The sequence below is a fragment of the Chelon labrosus genome, assembly GCF_963514085.1.
Source record: "Chelon labrosus genome assembly, chromosome: 22".
Taxonomy (NCBI): Eukaryota; Metazoa; Chordata; class Actinopteri; order Mugiliformes; family Mugilidae; genus Chelon; species Chelon labrosus.
The window spans coordinates 15,964,697-15,984,103 of NC_140355.1; the positions used below are offsets into that span (position 1 = coordinate 15,964,697).

At 43.1% G+C, this 19,407-nt stretch overlaps 1 protein-coding gene across 1 annotated transcript in view; it reads right to left on the reverse strand.

Moving 5' to 3' along the window:
- hcn1 (hyperpolarization activated cyclic nucleotide-gated potassium channel 1) overlaps nt 1-19,407 on the reverse strand; it is a gene marked incomplete at its 3' end in the record, with an annotated part of 58,971 nt that overhangs the window by 22,325 nt on the left and 17,239 nt on the right. Inside the window, exons 3-4 of the mRNA XM_084572928.1 lie at nt 9,997-10,158; nt 840-1,058 (exon numbers count right to left, since the gene is read on the reverse strand). Of these exons, the coding sequence (XP_084429054.1) occupies nt 840-1,058; nt 9,997-10,158 (381 nt within the window). The remainder of the gene's footprint in view (nt 1-839; nt 1,059-9,996; nt 10,159-19,407) is intronic.

Consider the following 19,407-nt stretch of genomic DNA (forward strand, 5'->3'; position numbering starts at 1 on the left):
CTTAAATCTTAAATTACGAACTGAAAATCAGAATGGTGCAGATTAATTTCCTTAAATGTACTAACTGCTGCAGCTCTTATTTGATTAGCACTACGTAACAATTTCTGTTAATTAATCTTTTGCTTGACTCATTGACTCACTCCCTATGTCCTTTTGCAAACCGTTTGCATTAAAATAGTCTCTCTACTTTGTTGGTGAATCGGTCCAAGTTTACGTCACTTTTTTCAACGGAATAAGATTAAATGTCAGCTGTTCATTTTAATTAAAACCAAGTGCATCAAGACATACACTGTCTGATATGATTTCCTGCACTACAACACATGGAGTCCTGCAGGAGCCACATGCGAAGTTTGAGGGGGCTCTTGCGTGCGAACACAAAGCGCATCAGTCATGGCCGGGTGTTCTGGGAATTGCCCAGGCCCCTCAGCGGGATCACAGATGGTGGCTCAGTTGAAATGCTGGATAATCACTTTCCACATGGAGGGAAAAAAAATAAATAATAATAATAAAAAATTATTATGTAATTGACGCTGAAATGAACGGGAAAGAAATTATAAAATGTGTTGACTGGCAGCGTGCAGACAATGAGGCCTTAAGTGATCTACTTTGAAGAGAGAGGAAATCCTCTTTCCTTGTCATCGTCCCGGATCTTGTGATCAGTGAACCCATTGGTTCGGAATGAAGACCTAACTCCGATGAACAGGATTTTCTTCAGTCAGAACAAGCAAACCCCTCTACTTTAAGACCACCCTAGTGCTTTTAGCATTAATTACCTTTAAACAACAATACATTTAGGAGTTGCACATCATATCATTCATGTGCGTGAGTGCGATTCTTACCTTCTCTTGGTACTGCCTGCGCGAGGAGTCCAGTGATTGGATTAGAGCTGTCGCATGGCCCACAAACATAGCGTAGCACGTAGCGCCTACAATCATGCTCAGCATGGTGATCCACAGGTCGGACATGCTGACGGGCGCCCGGGCACCGTACCCGATGCACAGCATGTGGCTCATGGCTTTGAAGAGGGCATAAGAGTACTGCTTACCCCAGGAAACGTTCTGTAAGGGGAGAGGGAAGGATGGAGAGGGATGGAGAGACAGAGACAGAGAGAGAGAGGTTTGGGGGGATTTACTGCAAGGCAAGGCAGAGAGGAAAGGCTCTCCAGAAGGCAGAATGGAAAGACTGGCTTTCCTTTGATGGATCACTGAACTCAACCAAACATCCTGCCAACGCATTCTCCATGCCTCTGAGCCTAGTGCCCACACTGAGCGAATGAACTTTCTACCTTTTGTTTTTCTGCTCACCAAAGGGTGGGAAGCGGTTCACATTTAAGAGAAACTTTCATCATTCACATAAGTCATCCTCTCACATACAGCCCAGGGCATCACTCACAGCAAGGGGCACCTGGAGGACTGTCTTCCTCTCTGTGTAGCTGCTCTCTGAGCAGGTTTCACCGGCTCATTCTGTTAATAGTATCTCTGTGTGTGTTCTCGTCTCGTTTGCCTTTTAACCACTCAATCATATCTGGAGTAGGGGTTCATGAGTCCCCCATTATCCAATAATGCGTGCAGCTGGGATTATTAGAGGTAATTCACTGTCGACTCGTCATTATTCAGACAAAGTTGTTTGAAAAGAACCTGATCAGTCACTGGTGGGAAGCAGCCAAGCAGAAGGAAGCTCAAGATTACCTTCTATAACTGTTTTTGACAAATGTACTGATATACTCTGCACAGTCAGAGGGTCCATGCTGCATGAGATCGATAGTGATCCTAAGGCTTTGCTCACACGTACATTACATTTCTTTCTGTATCTGTTCTGGCCTTTCATCAAAATTTCTGAAATTCTGATTGCTGTGTCGACGCCTAGAGGAAAACAGGCGGTCTGTGCCACTGTCTTGTTTGCATAGCTGGATGTGGCCAAAATAGAGCTGGTAGTTACCGTGCTAACAGGACTTTTTACATGATTATACCAAGCGGGAGCCTGCAGAGCTGGAAAATGAAGCTAATGCAAAAAAAAACAATTGCCAAAAACCTTCCTCTAATGGCCACTCGAGGTTGAATCCAAAAGCAAGCCATCCCCATAGATGGCTCATTAACACAGTACATGTCAAATGTGAAAGTGTGACTTTTCCCCCGAGATGTGCAAAGTTTCTAGTGGGCAAGGCCGTCGAGGCTGTATCTGTGAAAGCCGGTATGTTCCTATCTGGAGACAAAGCGACAGCCAGGCCTTGTAGTCGCAGCCAAGTTGCTGACTCCGCCGAGAGCGTCACCTCTCGTAAAAAGTAGAAGTGCTGAGGAAGTGCTTCGAACAGAATACCCGTCTCCTCCACAACAGAGTGGCTAATGAAAGGAACATGAAAGCTCTGGACAATGTAGTTAATCTCTGCGTGTCCCATCAGCTGGCATAGTTCAACGTGATTATATAGAGCATCTCATCACGTCTGTCTTGTCACGCCGTTCCCCGTTCTGCTTGACTCCATGCTGTTCATCAGCTGGGATTCAGTAAATGAGTAAATGTACAGCTAATCATTTGCCCTCGATGAATCATCATTTCTCATCTTCACGCTGATTAGTTGTGTCTTCCAGAGACTGATTCGAAGAGTTGCGATAATTAGATGTCCCATTTTAATAACTATTACAGTCCAGTTTCTTTTTAAATAAAATAAATAGATAGAAAGCAACTTAAAAAAAATATTTCACTGTAGCATATAACACACACACTGAGTCATCTATTTACACAGAGCAAATCCACTCAGCCATGCAACTGGTACAAGTACCATTTGTGAGGTCAGGGGCCTTTTGATGTCGTTTCACATGTGCACATTTAGCATGTGTGGTTGAGTTGTTGGGCGACTGTGCGCTGAGCAGCACCGCGCAGTGTTTGTGTTGACACATTTGCATGCATGGAAAAGCAGAAAAACATAGTTTTGTCAGATGATATCAGTCAAGATGGAGTGACTCACTGCACCTTTTGCTCTTCGTCCTCGTGTGTGTGTCACGAAGGGCTCGGGGATGGATATCACATTGGGCTGCACTGTGTGTATGTCACATTTCTAAATCTGATACTTGTTTGTGTTCATACCAAAAGGATGCAGCAGCTATTTTTATTTTTTGGGCAGGGGCGTGACGTCATCATCCACCCGCCTGCTTAAAAATGCACAGTATATAATTTCTGCTCAATCAAAACAATAACACAGGAGTAAAGGGCATCATGGGGGTTATTGATTCATGTATGGTCAAATTATATCATTTCAGTGTCTAAAGAAGTAGCATCAAGGTAACGTGAGCTAATCCAGACAGCTAGAGAGCAGACTTCCCTGTGTTTCCCCTGAAATTATAGCAGTGATACCCACGACTGCATGTACAGTATATTCACCGTAGACGCTATTATTCTTATTTATTATTTTCTCACCTTCATTTGATCTTAGCTTGATTTGCTGCGTTCACAAATCACTGACCAGTGCTCCGATTTATCTGAAGGTAGTCTGTGTGGGAATGCTTTTTGTAAATAATATGCAAATATAGTCCAGATCACTTTAATTATACGGCGGCGCTACTGTTTTATCTGACTCACTTAGTGGTTCTGTTTCATAAAAGAATCATAAATGGCTCTCACATTATTCCAAGGTAAAGACTACTTCTGTAGTTTTTCCGCAAAGTGACATTAAGTGACTAATTTGTGAAAGATGTCGGCGTTTGAATGCATTGTTTTGTCCTGGCAGAGAGTAAAGCGTTGCTGATAAATGCCCCATGCTGGAGGAAGTGTAGGTTATGCAGCCAATTGTGGGTAATTATTATAATGACTCTAAATACATGCGCCGTATGTAAGAAGTAGTGGAAAGTCATGTAAATCGCAGGCGAAGCTAGCGCTAACCAGTTCAGCAATCTGGCAGAAGCAATTCATCCTTTGTTTGTTGGACAATGAGAAGCTAATGTTTTGGCTAATGTTAGCAACCATGCTAACGAGTTTTCAGTTTTTATTTATGAGTATTTCTTCAGTTTTTTCCAACGTGTTGCAACTGTAGATTATTTCATGTTTCCTGAAGAGTCCCAATTACAAGTTTTAATGCAAACTAAGTCTACATGTTTTCAAAATGTTTCTTTGGAAATGGACGCTATAGCTATTACTTGTCTATTCTTTAGCTAATCTAGCAACATAGGAAGTCAGGACTTGACAAAGTGTAGGAACCCTCTGAGTGGTGGTCAGCAGACCAATCAGGACACCAATAAGGAGTCCACCTTGTGTCTTTCTCTTGATGTTTGACAGTTTTTATTATAATAGATGTGTCTGCAAAATGCATTTGACTAGAGTTCTCGTTTGAACGCAACAAAAACACAAGCGAGAACCGCAGCGATTTATTTTCACATCCCTGTTCTTCGCTCACTGTTGTTTCTTGTGTTTGATTGCTTACAGTTCCGCTGCCTTGATGGTGTGACTCATAGCAGCAGAGCATTAGGATTACAGCAGGCAGCCACAGCTACTTAATACGGGAGTAGTAATCAATGGACAGATGTAAACATGTATTTTTCTCCCCTACATGAAAAGCGATCAGAGCCATAAATCTCCCAGACTAGAAGACTGATTTAACCTGTACTGCTTTCTTTGGGGAACAGTGAGTCATTGCACTCTTTTCTGTTTTCTCCAGAACTCTACAATCCCCATTGATTTTAACAGTTTGATTAACGCTGCAAATTTATTCAATGCATCCAGAGAGTTATTCTAAATATAATTAAGCTCTGGATGCAACAAAACAAGTTCGTCTTTCAACACTAAAGTGAATTCACAGATTTTATTATTCTTCCTATTCTTCAAATATCAGCAACTTCATAGTTTCTTGACTTCTATACATTTAAGAACTTGCCAGCATTTTGAATCATTAGTCACAAACCTGCGCCTCCAACAGTTCCCTCACAAAAGACATTACTTGTTATGTGACCAGCAAGACAATCGCTGATTCACCGGTGGCCGGTGTTGTGACCCAGAGGCGTCGGTTGTTGTTTATCGTGACAAACTATGAAACTAACAGGATGTAATTCACTGCTGCAAAGAAAGAACGGGACTTTGACCTCTCTGCAACACTTGGTGCTCATAGTGCGAATAAAAATATGTGTTCCTTCTCATTTGTATTCCCACAGATGCACATTGATTTAATATTTAAACTAGTTTCACTGTAGAGTCAAATAAGGACATTCAGTTTACTTATCAGTGACCAATGAAAGAGTTTTGATGCACAAAATGACTCTAGTTACAGAGTTGGCCGATGCAAACTTTGAATGTGGACTCACACACGGTTCCCCATACGACAAAGGTACATATCGACATCAAATCACATAAAAACCCCTTTTTAGTTAAATGACTTTTGCAGCATAGGACATATTTGGAGAGGTGATGTTCCAAATGCACCAGACACCTGCTCCTGGAGTTTGTTGCCTTCGTGTCCCAGGCATGGTGGTCAAAAGTGGCACAGGATTTCTTGCCCGGAGCTTGAAGGCCTCTTTGCGTCCTTGTACTTTCTTTTGAAAGTGAATACCCACAGAGTAAAGTATGACTTTGCTTTTTTTTGCATGTGTAGCTTGGCAGTGCCTCACAGCAAGAAATGTTCTGGGTTCAAACTTGCCATCCTCACAGTCCAAAGGTTAATTGGTTATCCTAAATTGTCTTTAGGCTTGTTGTCTCTGTGTTAGCCCTATCATGGGCTGGCAGCCATGTAAGGTAGGCTTTAGACCCCCCATGACCCTGTAGAGGATATGTGGTAATTACAGGATGAATTTAAATTATATATTTCACAAATATATTTCATATATTCCCATTTTTTTTTTTTTTGTTTCGAGTAACTCCTCCCTGTCTTTGAGGTTTCCAGACCTACAAAGAAAGCCGCTAAATGAGCAAAACATCTGATAGATTTAATTATTCATTCACGTAACTCTCTAAAACCAGACAAGCTGTCCCCGCTTGCGATGCACAATATTCATTTATACAATTACGTAATCAAACTACAAGCTGTTCTCCCTGGGAGTGCACAGAAGGCACGACAGTCTTTGAACACAACGGAGGAAGTGGAGGGGTCTGCAGGCCTGCACGAGCACCGAACTGTAAGCTGGCAAGAGAAACACTCGGTGTGGAGGTTGCAGTTCTCGTTGGATCATATGTTGTTGTTTTTTTGTTTGTTTGTTTTGTTTGTGTCTTGCCTGTAGCAGTCCTTATGAATGCTTCTTCCTGGTTTTCTCCCTATTTCTTTATTTTTTGCAGAGGTCTCTTTTGCTTTCCATGCAGTTTTATGTTGGTTTGTCCGTGAGGTTGTAAGTAAATAAGCAACTTTAAAACTCCGTTGTGGTAGAAGCCACACTGATTAAACCCTCCTATTATCGGCTAATAGCTAAGAGACCAGTTTCAATTAATCAAACCTTCTCCGCGTCAAATACTAAAGCAAGAGAACCTTAAAAAACAAGCTGTTAACATCCGGATAAAAGTAGTCGTGCATTTTACTTGGATTAACCAATGCATGTTCTTGTTTAGGGAAGTGCTGAGGGAAGGGAAGTCTGATTAATTCATAAACTCAGGACGGAGCTTGGCTGTTGGAAGTGACTCATTCAGGAGGTTGCGAAGAAATAGATGGGAATGTAGTGGGTGGACCAGGGACAAAAGGAGCCAGGAAGGGTGACTGATGCTGAAGGGTCGTTATGCAAGGTTAGCCAGGCCTCTCTCTTTGTCTGTGTCCACCTACAGTATCGGCCTGTCTCTACGTCTCTCTGAGACATGAATCCTCAGCGGGCTGCTGCTCAGCTGTCTGTCTCTTCACATAAGGAAACACGCACTCGCGAAACACACATGTCGTCAATGCTTGTACACGCAGACCAACGCAACGACACATCAGCCTCTAACCTGAGCCAGCACAGTGACAGCGGCATTATCTTGTCTGGTGATTAAGTAAATGCAGCCTCTAAAGAGTAAGAAGCTACTCTCAGGCCATTAGTCAAGACGATAACAGCCCTACACCATGCGCTGCACCACTCAGCAGTATCTGCAGTTCTCGTTGGCCTCACTCTTCTGCACACAGCTGGGGACAGAAAGTACAGAGGAAACAACAGAAAAGAAAAAGCAATCTGATTTTGAAGTCCTCATTCTTGAACGGACGCAGCTCGGAGACTTTTAATTCCAACGTTTAACTGACATCGTCTCTCCTCACAGGACAAACAGTCACATTGTGTTTTTTTTTGTTTATTTGTGCAGCAAGCAGAGGGGAACGGTATCTTATCAAGATGTTTAGCTTATGAAGGCTAATGCACTGTGATGGTGTCAGAAGAGGGATCCCACATGTGGGCTGGCCTTATCACTTTGGATTTGCCAGACTGCAGTGAGCACACGGGCCCCTGCTTCTGCAGAGATCCACGGGGAAAAGATTCCACAAATTGCTCATTCTAGCACATCACAGTCAGGAACAGTACGCCGGCTGCTCAGGAGCTGATACCCTGAAGTACCACTGGCATTTACAGAGATCCTGTCCCCAGTATGTCTGACGTAGGGCTGAATTTCTCTTAAATTGGTTTGTTAGTGGCATTCTAAGTAAAAATGTCTGTAACAATTGAATACAACCCTACCTGAATAAAGGTCGGTGTTCTATGTGTTTAGTTTTCATTTTGAGTCTAAAAGCCTCCTTTTTACCATCCTCCATATCACAAACAAAAGTTAGTGCTTTTATGTGCTTAGGAAGCTTTTGCAAAAGCAAATTTTACTTAAAATCTATCTATATATCTATATGGATTCATGCCTTTGCAGGGATTCTGTCAAAATGTTTGATTTGTGAAGTTGTCCGTAGCTTAAAATATTCAGAAACATCAGTTGTAGTCTGTAGTCCAAAATTGCAAAAAATAAAATAAGTGACAGAAAACAACAAATCCTTAAATCTGAGAAGATGGAACAAGATAAAGTTTGGCTTGCTTGTTTGGCGCATGGCTGACTGATAAATAAAGTGAAATGATTTTATAAATGGTTGAAGATAGATTATCTGCCTGCCTTTCTAAGGTAATCCCTGTTCATCAGTGTAAGAAGTCATGAAAGTGCTGGGATTACTTAGTTATCCTTTAAGTGTCAGGTGCAGACAAATTCTGTGAGGGCAGAGCTACGGTTTCGTCTTATTACAGTTTAGAGTAGTCAATCACGGCGTCTTTATTTTTGGGACTCCTTTGCAGTCTGCGGCTACGGCTCTGTGCAAATGATCCTGCCACACATGGGGCAGCAAATTAGCCTTTTACCCGACTTCCCTTTCATATTGATTTGCATAGAAGAGGGGGGAAATGTATCCGACTCATTCTGAGCAAGAGCAACAACACACAGTACAAATGCAAGGAGCTGTTCGTCATTAAGTGTCACTGTTAAAACTGCTGATGAAAGAGAAGCGAACAAAATCTTGAAGGAGCCGTTTTGTTTACATCATCTAACCATTAGCGGGGATGAAGTGTTAACGGTTACGTGGGAAATTGCACGACTGCAAATTCTTTTAGTGCAAACACAAACAGTCTATTTGGATGAATAACACATGTTAGCTGGTATTTAACTCACTTGGGCAACTCACTGCCTCAAAGTACAGATAAGACTGAGTGGTGATGCTGAGGAAAGCTGACATTTGCACCTCCGGTCTGATGCCTCTGAGCAGTGAGCGTGCATGTGGAGCACATATAGAGGGGGAGATGAGAAGGCAGAAGAGTTCCACGGACAAGCATTTAGAATCAGTGGTACCCCGGAGGCTTGTACACACTTTCTGCACGACCACACCGCTCTGAGGGGAGCAGCCATGCTCCATTTGACCCCAACTCAAGAGAAAGGGAGGCAGGAGGGAAGCTACAGAGAACACTCTGTCCAAGAAAAACTCCCAAAAAAAAAAAAAAAATACAGGGGACGCTTTTTAAAAGGCCACAAACTAAAGCCGCAGCAGCAGCATGTTTTTGAGTTGTCTGTCTAACGTGGACCAGTTACATTTCCAATCCAGTGAATCCAGCTGTCTGCACGCTTTCCATGTGTTTTATACATGCAGCTATGAGCCCTGACATAAAATAACAGATCTTGTTCCCTCCTGTCAAAAAAAATAACACAAACCGTGGACTGCTCATGGTCGGTTGGTGCTGTCTGTCTTTAGTGTTTTGGCGCTGGCTTTGTGTGCCCACATGTTCAGTTCTGTTCAATGAGGCTTACCCACAAACCTTCCTAACAAAGCTCATGTCCTTATTATTATTTTCTCGCTGTGTGTTGTCTTAAATTAGATAATAGGCAGATTAACAGTCCCAGAAGACTTATACAAAGCTGGGCAGATGTGAAAATCTGCAGCGTTATTTTTTAATATCCAACTAATTTTACCTCAGTAATTGTGTTTGAATCATAGTTCAGGGTGGTTGTGACAGCACCTATAAGTACTAACAGAGTTGAATCTGTCCTGGGAGTATTTATATAAGATACTGGCAAAAACAAGTGCTCTGTGGACAAATGCCCTGCTTGATTACACTGCAGCCAGTGAGCAGTAGCTGACTGTAGCGCTGTTGCTTAAAATTGGACTCATTCCAAACGTGTTTTCATCCCATTTAATCATTTAAATGCATCCTTTAAGAATTTGTCAGACTGTGTTATAGCACTGAGGCTAAGTAATGCTGCTGCTGCTGCTGCTGCAATATGAGAACACAACTTTATTTCCATGTTTTCTACATAGATGAGGAGGATGCTGACCACCTTTAACTCCGACACAGAAAATGTAATCATCCAGGAAGGTTAAGTTGCACGTGGATTTATTAACTAGCTGGCTACAACTGATTTATCCTTTCAGTCAGTAAAATCAACAGAAATAGGAAACCTGATGACTGTGCCACTCTTATCACTATAAACTGTATGTGTTATCGACATGGGAAGCTTGGCAGGTGCAGGTAGCAAAAGAAACTAAGAGAATTGTGCAGCTTATACAGTATATCATATTCAAAATAACAAACAAAGAGAAGAATGTGTTATACTTACAACCATACCGTTTAGGGACACCCAGCAGTCAGGGGGGAAGTCTTGGAGGAGAGGCACCAGATACTGGAGACAGCCATCCCAGTGACACAGGAGCAGCATCATCCCTATTAAATTAAATATTCTTACCACTGCACTAGCCAGGTCATAGGTCATATGGAAAATCTGTCAACGAGAAAGACAGAAGGAGGGGGGAGACAGAGACCTCCGTTAGACCTCATCAGTATCTCGTTTGTTGCAACATTCGTACATAAAAACTCAAGTGCAGTCCAGGCAGGATCACATCAGTGGGTACTTCAGAGATAACAAAAAGAAAACGCTCATAAATGTATAAAGTCACCTTTGAAGCCGACGGCTCGTGTGCACCCACATATGTCGAGCGGGTTCATAATTCAACGTGGCTGCTTTCCAAAACAAACTGACCAGCGGAGAAAACGCACAGGACCGGCGCAGGTAACCCCGAGCGAGTGAGGTGAATGATAACGAGAGTGCAGACCTCTGGAATAATTAGCCAGTGAGTGTGCTTAAATGCCATGAGGTGGGACACGTATTACTGCAGGTGCAATGGTGTTTAAGCGGCTCCAGAATAGAAAGTCATCAGCGGGGGTGAGCAAGCATATCTGCAGCGAGGAGCGGTTTCATTTACATTAGATCTGGCTGAGGAGAACTGACTCACGCCCGGTTGGCTGTGGCGCCCATTCAGAGCTCCTCATTAGCATTAGAAGCAAATGACTTGTTTCCAGGTAGTTATTCCATAATCTTCCACATACTGAGGCTCAATTTGTCCTCCTAAAAAGTAGAGTTAATGTGGAGAAAGGTGCTCACTGATTGGTCCGTTTCGCATAATAAACCTGCCTCATTTCCCAGATTGTTGAATTGAAAGATTGTGATTTTCAGGTAATTAATATCTATTTTTAAGCTGACTGCTTTCCATCTCGGGTTAATTACCCCATTCTACTTATCATAAATGCAATGACAATTTAATTGGTTCATCATAAACTTTTTTATTTATTTAAAAAAGAGAGAAATGGTGAACTTATAAAGGTTTTTCTAAAGTATACGTACAGTACATTTATTAAAATTCTACAGATTATTTGCACATACGTTGTGGTCTATTAATAAAGCAATACTTTGTTATTATTATACATTTTATTTGCCACCGGCGTCTTTTACGCTACTACTGTACTCTGCTATATTTATGTCCCAGTCCTATGTTTATTTTAGCGTTGTCTGCCTTTTCTTTTTCTCCTCGGTTCTGTTTTGATTTTGTGGTTTGCATATCTGAGAATTTATAAAAACACTTACCACCGTTGGACCAAATTTCCGAGGATGCTTCCTATTCTCACAGATTCAAATCTGAGCTGGACTTCAAGCTGTGCTGATATGTACTCTGATATAATTATACCATTTTTTTTCTCCATCTGTATGCAACCTCTGCCGTTAACCACCCCACGAAACCCCAGGTGTTTTTAAAAGCTCTTTGAATCCTCATCTCTCCACCCCAATTCCATTGTGACTGTCCTGTAACCTTTCGGCACAAAGGACAGTGTCCACAGACAGAACAGAGGAGAGAACAAGAGCCTGAGCTGATGCTCAGATCCCTCTATGGTTCAGCTCGTCCGCAGGGAGATACGGTGCACTGCCCTGAAAGGCTAAAATTAGCCACTAGCTTACAGGACAGCTGTCTTGGTGCACCTAGTATCTCTTCTTCTGCCTATATCTGCAGTTTAATGTCATGCTAGGAAAGAACAAAAGGCAAAAACAAAGACGGGGAGATATAAAGTAAAGTGCCTCCAAAGGTACACACTGCAAAACCAGACGGTAAAACAGAAAGTAGCTCTTTGGCCTCGCTTTGAATTGCAAATGATCCACAGCAGGCAGGAACAGAAAAGAGTCAACTCCCCGTCTGCACTTTCCTCCTTAAAACTAATGCATAGTCAAAAAGATGTCTGAAAAATGAGGGAGCAGGTGATGTGTGTGAAGGGCAGAGAGGTTTTATAACTAACTTTGTAGCGAAGCCTCCGCGAGCTTTGGCTCACGCTGAGTCACAGAAACCAGGGCAGGGGGGGAAATGTAGAAACTCGTTAACACAATGTGGAGTTTGTTTGGGTTTATGTTTCAGGGGCATCTCTGTGAACCGTCTGGTTGCCACAAGGTAGCTGTTTATTAATAGAGTTCTTAATGGACGAGGCTCCAGGCGTAGCTCAGCGGTCAGGTCAGAGGATCGTACAGGATAACCTTCAGTGTGCAGTCATTTTCCGCCGTTATGAAGTTTTTCTAAACTGCACCACCACAGGGAAAGGTGCAACTGACAGAGAGCTCTCAGGCTGGATTTGGCAAAAATATAGGCTTAGAATTAAGTGCATCAAGCTTAAATTTGACTGGGGCGTAGGTCAGTATAATCCTATAATGCAGTGGAGACAAACAGCCAAGATGTGGTATGATAGTGACACAAAGTCACATGATGATTGTGTCCAGCCAGCAGAGGCGCTCGTTCACATTCGGCCTAGCCTGGGCCTCAGTACGGTAGAGGGGAGGACATGAGAGTTTCCCAACCTGGCAGGTATTATATATTTACATACACAAATACACTCCTATAAAGAACGTCAATCAGTGCCAGCCATAATGTAGAGTCAATAAAAATCAAAGAGGCGATCTAACACTTCAACCTTTAAAGAGTTAACACTGCTGCAGACTGTCAGGTGGATGCACGCACTGTAGGATATTATAAATCTGACGTGCAGAGAAAAGAGCACGCAGGAGAATTACTCTCCGCCGAGCTGCAGGCCTCGGTCGCGCGGTTACACAGCGTTCTTTATGCATCTTCAAATTGGACATGAGTGACCTCTGTTTGAGGTTAGCGAGGATTAGCATGGGACTAATTTGAGGGGATTAAATCCACCACTGGCTATTACATTGAAGGATAACAAAACTGCTTCCAGGAAAATCTGGAATTCTCCCGCTTAACGCCGTCTTGCAAATCTCCTCTTGGATCACTTTTGGTTTCGCTTAATCACAAAATTACAGTTGAACTTGGATGTGAAAAATCATATTATCATGTAGCGAGAATTCACTGGGACTTTGCAAGGCTCATGTTTTATTTTTATTTTTTTTTCATATTTTTTACTATATGCTTAAAAAAAGTTATTAGCCATTTAAAAAAGAAACGACACTAAAAAGGGCACCAACAGATGAAGCTAAATCTGGACTGTTCCACCCAGAAACACATTGATTATGTCATTCTCTCCTCCAGAAGAAAGCAGCCTGCTGGAAGTAATTATAATTCATGTGACTATAATGTGCAGTGCGTAATCATGTTAACGTATAGTTCGGCAATAAATAAACATAAACAGAGTTGACATTATTTAAGAGCTTCGGGCGACATGGTGTGCGCTCAGAGATGCTGTACGGTCTGCAGATCTGTTTATAATACAAGACGAGAATAGACCAGACTGCACAAGTGGAGGAGAGAAGAAGAGCCTTTTCGAGCGACGCTGTGCATGTAGCTGCCAAATCACATCTGCAGAAACACCGTCTGCATTAAAAAGCCGGAGCACGGAGGCAGTACATTTAGGTAATGAGGCCCAACAGTAATTTGTGGCCAGAGACTTAATTAAAAAGGCAGGTAGTGATCAATGGGATATTTACACGGGCAGAAAACAGGTAGTGATCTATTAATACAGCGAGGAACACTTTAAAGTAGAGATCATTGTTTCTTCACGGCGTGCACGCGCAGCAAAGCGTGATTTCCGTGGAAGAGTAGCCAGACGTGAAAGAAGCATAGCCACTCTGTAAAAGTACAGATGCAGTATCAGCAGGCACATAAAAATAAAACTGATCATAACGCACAATGGTCCCTGTCAGAGTTATGTACTGTTGGATTATTGTGGTTGCATCTATTTGTAATCAGTGGTATAATTTCAATAGAGGGTAGAGCCGTGTAATTAAATCCACTACAGTGCTTAATAATGTTTTGTATGGAAATCTGACATAAGTGCTAGTTAACATTAATTCATGAAGCGGAGTGAAAAGTAGAAAATAGCAGAGTACGACTGAGATGTTTGTCCATCTCCATTACAACATTGGTTTTACAGCATTATGACCACCTTCCTAATATTGTGTAGGACTCCCTTGTACACAGTCGACAGTAAGGACATGGGCCTTCTGAGGGTGTCCTTTGGTGTCTGGCAACAGACTGTTGTTAGTGGGGGACCTTTGGGTCCTATGGGTTGAGGGAAGTATCCCACAGATGCTTGATCAGTTTGGGATCTAGTGAATTTGGAGGCCAGGTCAACACCTTGTGCTGTTTTTATGTTTTTTTTTTTTAGTTGTGTGTGTGTGTGTCTGTGTCAGGCTGCATCCTGCTGGGGATGGCTGCTTCCATCAAGGAGTGTCATTGCTGTGGCGTGAGGCTGCCTGGTCTGGTCTACATGGGTGGTACATGTCTAAGTAACATTGAAATGTCAGAAGGTGTTATTTACTTCCGCTGTCTGTGGTTTTAATGTTGTGGCTGATCGGTGTATCTGCTGTGTGTATACATATGCACATGTCTTGCCTCTCATGGGTCACAGAATATGGCACGACATCTGGACTGTCGATGCTTCACGCCTCGTTCCCACATGGCTCTGTGTACGTATGCAATTCAACCGTCGACTCCTATGGGAATGTGTCCGACGTGTTGGAAAAGCTGGTGCTTGTAAAGTACACGGAGAAGGCTGTGTCGTGATTATATTTACCAGCGTAATGGATTGTGGTGTTCAAGCAGTTGAAATTTCTCTCCGTTTTGTAATTAGATTTTTCTGCATGAGAACTTGCAGAACCCTATTCCATCTACGTTGCTAATGACGGGTCCATTCTTCAGCTCTGGCAAACCAGAAATAGCTAAGAATGTCACCACGGATTTAAAACTCCAGTATACTGCAAAAATACAGAGAGATTCACCAGATTAGCCGACTCAGCATTGTCTGATCTCATTTCACATGGATTTGAATACAATAGGCATTATTTTATTATGTATGTAAAAGTTCTGCACTGTAGCTTTCGGTATATTCCTTAAAAGAGCGGCGACGCAGCAGCCCCGCATCTCTAAACTATCAGCGAGAAGACAAAAGATTACAAAGAACAGTCTCAGCCCCGGAGACGCGGACTCATCCCACACAAAGCCTCAGAGTAGCAACAGCATTTCACGCAGAAAGAATCAAATATGTTTTTTCACTGAGGCACTAACAAGGCGCAAACAATGGAGCTGTAATAATGACTGCACATGCGGACGTTTGCAGCTAAAGCACATTCAGAAATGTAATCGTCACCCTCTGCTGCCTTCTTTAGAAAATAAGTAAGCTTAGAGTCAGAAAATGTTCTAAATTTCTTCTGCAACACATTAAATTTAAGCTACGAATGTGTGAAGACGGCCTCGTGACCTCAGCAGACGCTTTAGCATCAAATAAACCTGCTGAAGAGATGCTAATATCACAAGGGGATGTGTAGGAGCTCAGAGGAAAAGGGATGAACTGCAGGATTTGTGGTTTTCTCCACTGCACTGGTAACCAGCATCCGTCAGCTCTCGTCTCGATCACGGGGGGGCAGAAAATACCCTCTCCTTTGGGAACAGCGTTCATCTGCTCTGTTTTCCGTCATTTCTGTGTCCGTCAGCATTATTCTCTTGTTCTTCCCCCGAGCACATCAGGCTGCACCGCGGGCCTCGCTGCTGTGCCCGCTGTCTCACCCGCTCTGCGTCTATTTTGGTCGTGTGAGCGCGATAACCTCAACACTTCTGTTCTGCCTTAATCTTTGCTCCACCGTTCAGAGCAGCATTGGCAGCGGCAGCATCCTGTGGGGCAGAAGCTCCCACAGCCACAGGGACCACATTTATGATGGGTGGGCTGTGTGAGAATTTTGTGTTGCCGTCGGCTTTAGGACTGAAATTATTGAGTTGAAACCTTATATAAGAATCCTGGCCTTCTTCTTATATTGTGACTCGCACAGTCTTCTAAGCCTTCTTTTAACTGTAATTATACAGACACTGTTCTTGGAGTCTGCAGGGATTAATGTATGCAGTTAATGCATGCCATTAATTTATTCATATTGCTCCAGAAATGTATTTCAAGGATTATAAAAGCCTACTCTTTGCGCTGAGAGAATCAGGCGAACGAGTAAATGTATTTACGGACGAATGCTCTATCGATTTGTACCTGTAACATGAGCAGTGGTAACAAAATAACATCGGCTCTAGCAAATCATGCAACTCTCCAAACACGAGCTGGAGCTCACGGCGTGGCTCTTGTGCATTTATGAACTTGTTGCGCCGACGTATTGCCCAAAAACATGCCAGCTCCCCGGAGAGCAGCTGTTCTCCCACGTGACCCGTTTTTTTTTTCCATCGCTTGTCTAGTTATGGGAGTCCGCTGACAGTTTGACAGCGTCATTTCAGGAATTAAATCAGTGTCCCCAGTTAGTCGGTCTACGGCGGAGGGCTGATGGAGGGAGCAGGAAAGGAGACAAAGATGAAGGAGAGGCACGCATCCATCCGGGTGCAGAAAAAAGTGGATTCTCTACAATATGTTGCGTCAAATATGTAGAAAATAGGCGTAGTAATAAGAGTATCAGTCAATATCAGGTGACTAATTACCTCCTAAATGGCTTTTCTGGCCTCTTGGGTGCAGCGTAAAGAGTCACGAACACAGCACTGACATATGATCTAAGACTATTTTCATATAGTCGCATTGTAATTTTTTGCATTGCGTATTAAAAACATCATCTGCTTTAATAAAAACCTTGAAGTAAGACTACAAACAGAACAGATTTTAACATCAAGAAAGAAAAAAGGAAATCAAGCAAGGGCGATGCAGGAAGGAAAGCGAGAAAGACGGAGGGAAGTAAAGGAGGAAAGAAAAAAGGAAAGTACAACGCGAGAGAGGAAGAAAGAAAGCAGACATGCAAACACGGCGAGATTTGGTTATGGAGGTCTGAAAGAGAGGACGGGGGAGTGCTGTAGCCTCTGAGTCGCGGCTGTGCTAAGAAGGCAGTCAGGGAAGATTAGTGCCCATGTGAGTGCAGGAGGGATTTGACTGGATTGCACAGGGTGACCTGCTGTGCTCATGTAAACATCAGCAAGATGGACCCTTCCTATTACGGCGCAAAGCGAGGTCACACCCTTTCAGACGGGCCTCGCGGGGGCACGGTTTTTAGGCCGGGTGAATCATCCATATTCACGGCTTTCGATTGACATTTGAAGCTCAACTTACGATGGCTCTAATAGTAGCTTCTTCCCAACGTTATGTGTACTGTGGCAGACGTACAACCAGCAATAATAAATACACTTATGAGGGCAATATGTTGTAATCAATCAGTGGAGCAACAGTACATTGTCTAGTTTCTTATCTCTTACTATATTAGCTGTAAAATCATGTCTGAAGCTGATGTGCTGCTTAATCCTATCTGTCCTGCAGCCACGCATGGACATACACCGATCAGGCATAACATTATGACCGCCTTCCTAATATTGTGTAGGTCTCCCTTGTGCCTCCAAAACAGTTGTGACTCATCAGAGAATGGACATGGGCCTTCTGAGGGTGTCCTGTGGTGTCTGGCAACAAAATGTTGAAAGGAGGGGCCTCTGTGGATCATCCCACAGATAGCTTTTTCATGTTTTTCATGTTTTCTGAGTTGTTCCTAAAGTGTTTTTGTGTGTGTGCCTGTGTCAGGCTGCATCCTGCTGTGTCATTGCTATGGGGTGGGGGTGTCTGGTCTGGTCTAGGTGGGTGCTACATGTCTAAGTAACATCCACACTAATGAATGCCAGGTCCAGTCGTTTCCCAGCAGAACATTGTATTGTCACAAGATGCTCAATGTTATACACTTCTCCTGTGGTTTTAATGTTGTGGCTGATCGGTGTACACAGTACTGCCTCTCTCATATGGTTTAATGACATAATGATGCCTCCATACGAGACGGTATGAATGGCTGTGTTTAGATTCCCGCAGACGAGCACAACGTCACCGTGACAGATGGACGGAGGGTGCTTCACTAGATCCATCCACCACAACATTAACTCTTGGGAAGTGGAAGAAGGAGAACCCTGAACGCTTCGTTGGTTACTAATTAATTAATTAGCACAAGGCATCATTACAGGATGTCTGCTATGAATGGTGGCGCTCCCCTCTAAACAGCCACGGGATCATTATACGCCTCGTGCAGACTCAGTCAATCACGTACAGACCTGCCACGATCAGTCAATTATTCAATTAGTTGATTGATGGAGCATTAATCGCCAATGATCGAGTTGTTTTCCATAAAGAAATGTCTAAACTTTGGCTGTCCCAGCTCCTCAGATGCAAAGATTATCTGCTTGTCTTTATGCTTCGGACGTGTGAAAATGATGTACGACTCTGGGAACAGGTTTTATTGACAAAATGATTCATGAGGAGAACTCCAGGCTGGTTTGCAAGAGTCCGCGCTGCTCGATTATGAGCTTCCCCCCCGCTGAGCATCAGGAATCTCCTCCTCCAGTGTGACTCCCATGCGACATATCTCCTCTCCTACACACGCCGCACGCATAGCAACCACCGACAACAGTCCGGCCGACAGAAATAACTGAGATTAGCCTAATCTCCACACTTATCACTTAAACCCCCCTACCAGGACCATATCTGTCATCTGTCTGCTTACTGTACTCTGCACACCAAGCAGAGGGAAGCATGAATCACAGGGGGATATCCCTCTGTGACGGACAGAAGAGGAAATCTGACTATTTTATTTACTTTACCACAAATCTGAAGAACGAAACTAAATATGAAATAATACTGTAAAGTTTAATTACACAGATTAGGCTAAAAATAAGAAATATTTTTTGAGAGAGGAAGCAGATGCTGAATTAATTTAACTGCTGAAACTGTTATACTATTAGTTATATTAATATTCTGAATCAATGCAGCATAAAAGTTGGTTCCATGTGCCTTTTCTTTTTTTTTTCCGTCAACAAGCCTCAGCCTCCTGTCCAGACTAGTCCCTATCTCTTTCTCGGTTCCTTCCTCTCCGTGTCGCAGCCTCTCCGTCTCCCTTACTGTCTTTACTGCCTAGACATGTCTGTGTATATATCCTGCGTCAAACCGAGAGACGGACTGACAGCGACGGTAAGAGATGAACAGAGGGAGACAGACACAGAGACAGATAGAGAGAGGGAGAGGTACTCCCGGTGGAGGACTACACAACGTTTTATGTATTATACATCAGCTTACGATGACGGCATGAAGTGACCTGTAAAGCCAGCCGGCAGTTGTTGGCGTAGGCCTGTTTACATGTGTCGCATCTCATGTGACAGCAGAGTACCGGCGTAAGCATATTGTATGATTGCGCCTCTATCTGCTGTGGGTCTTTGCGTGTGACTAATGGCTTTTTCAAGTGGAAAACAAATAA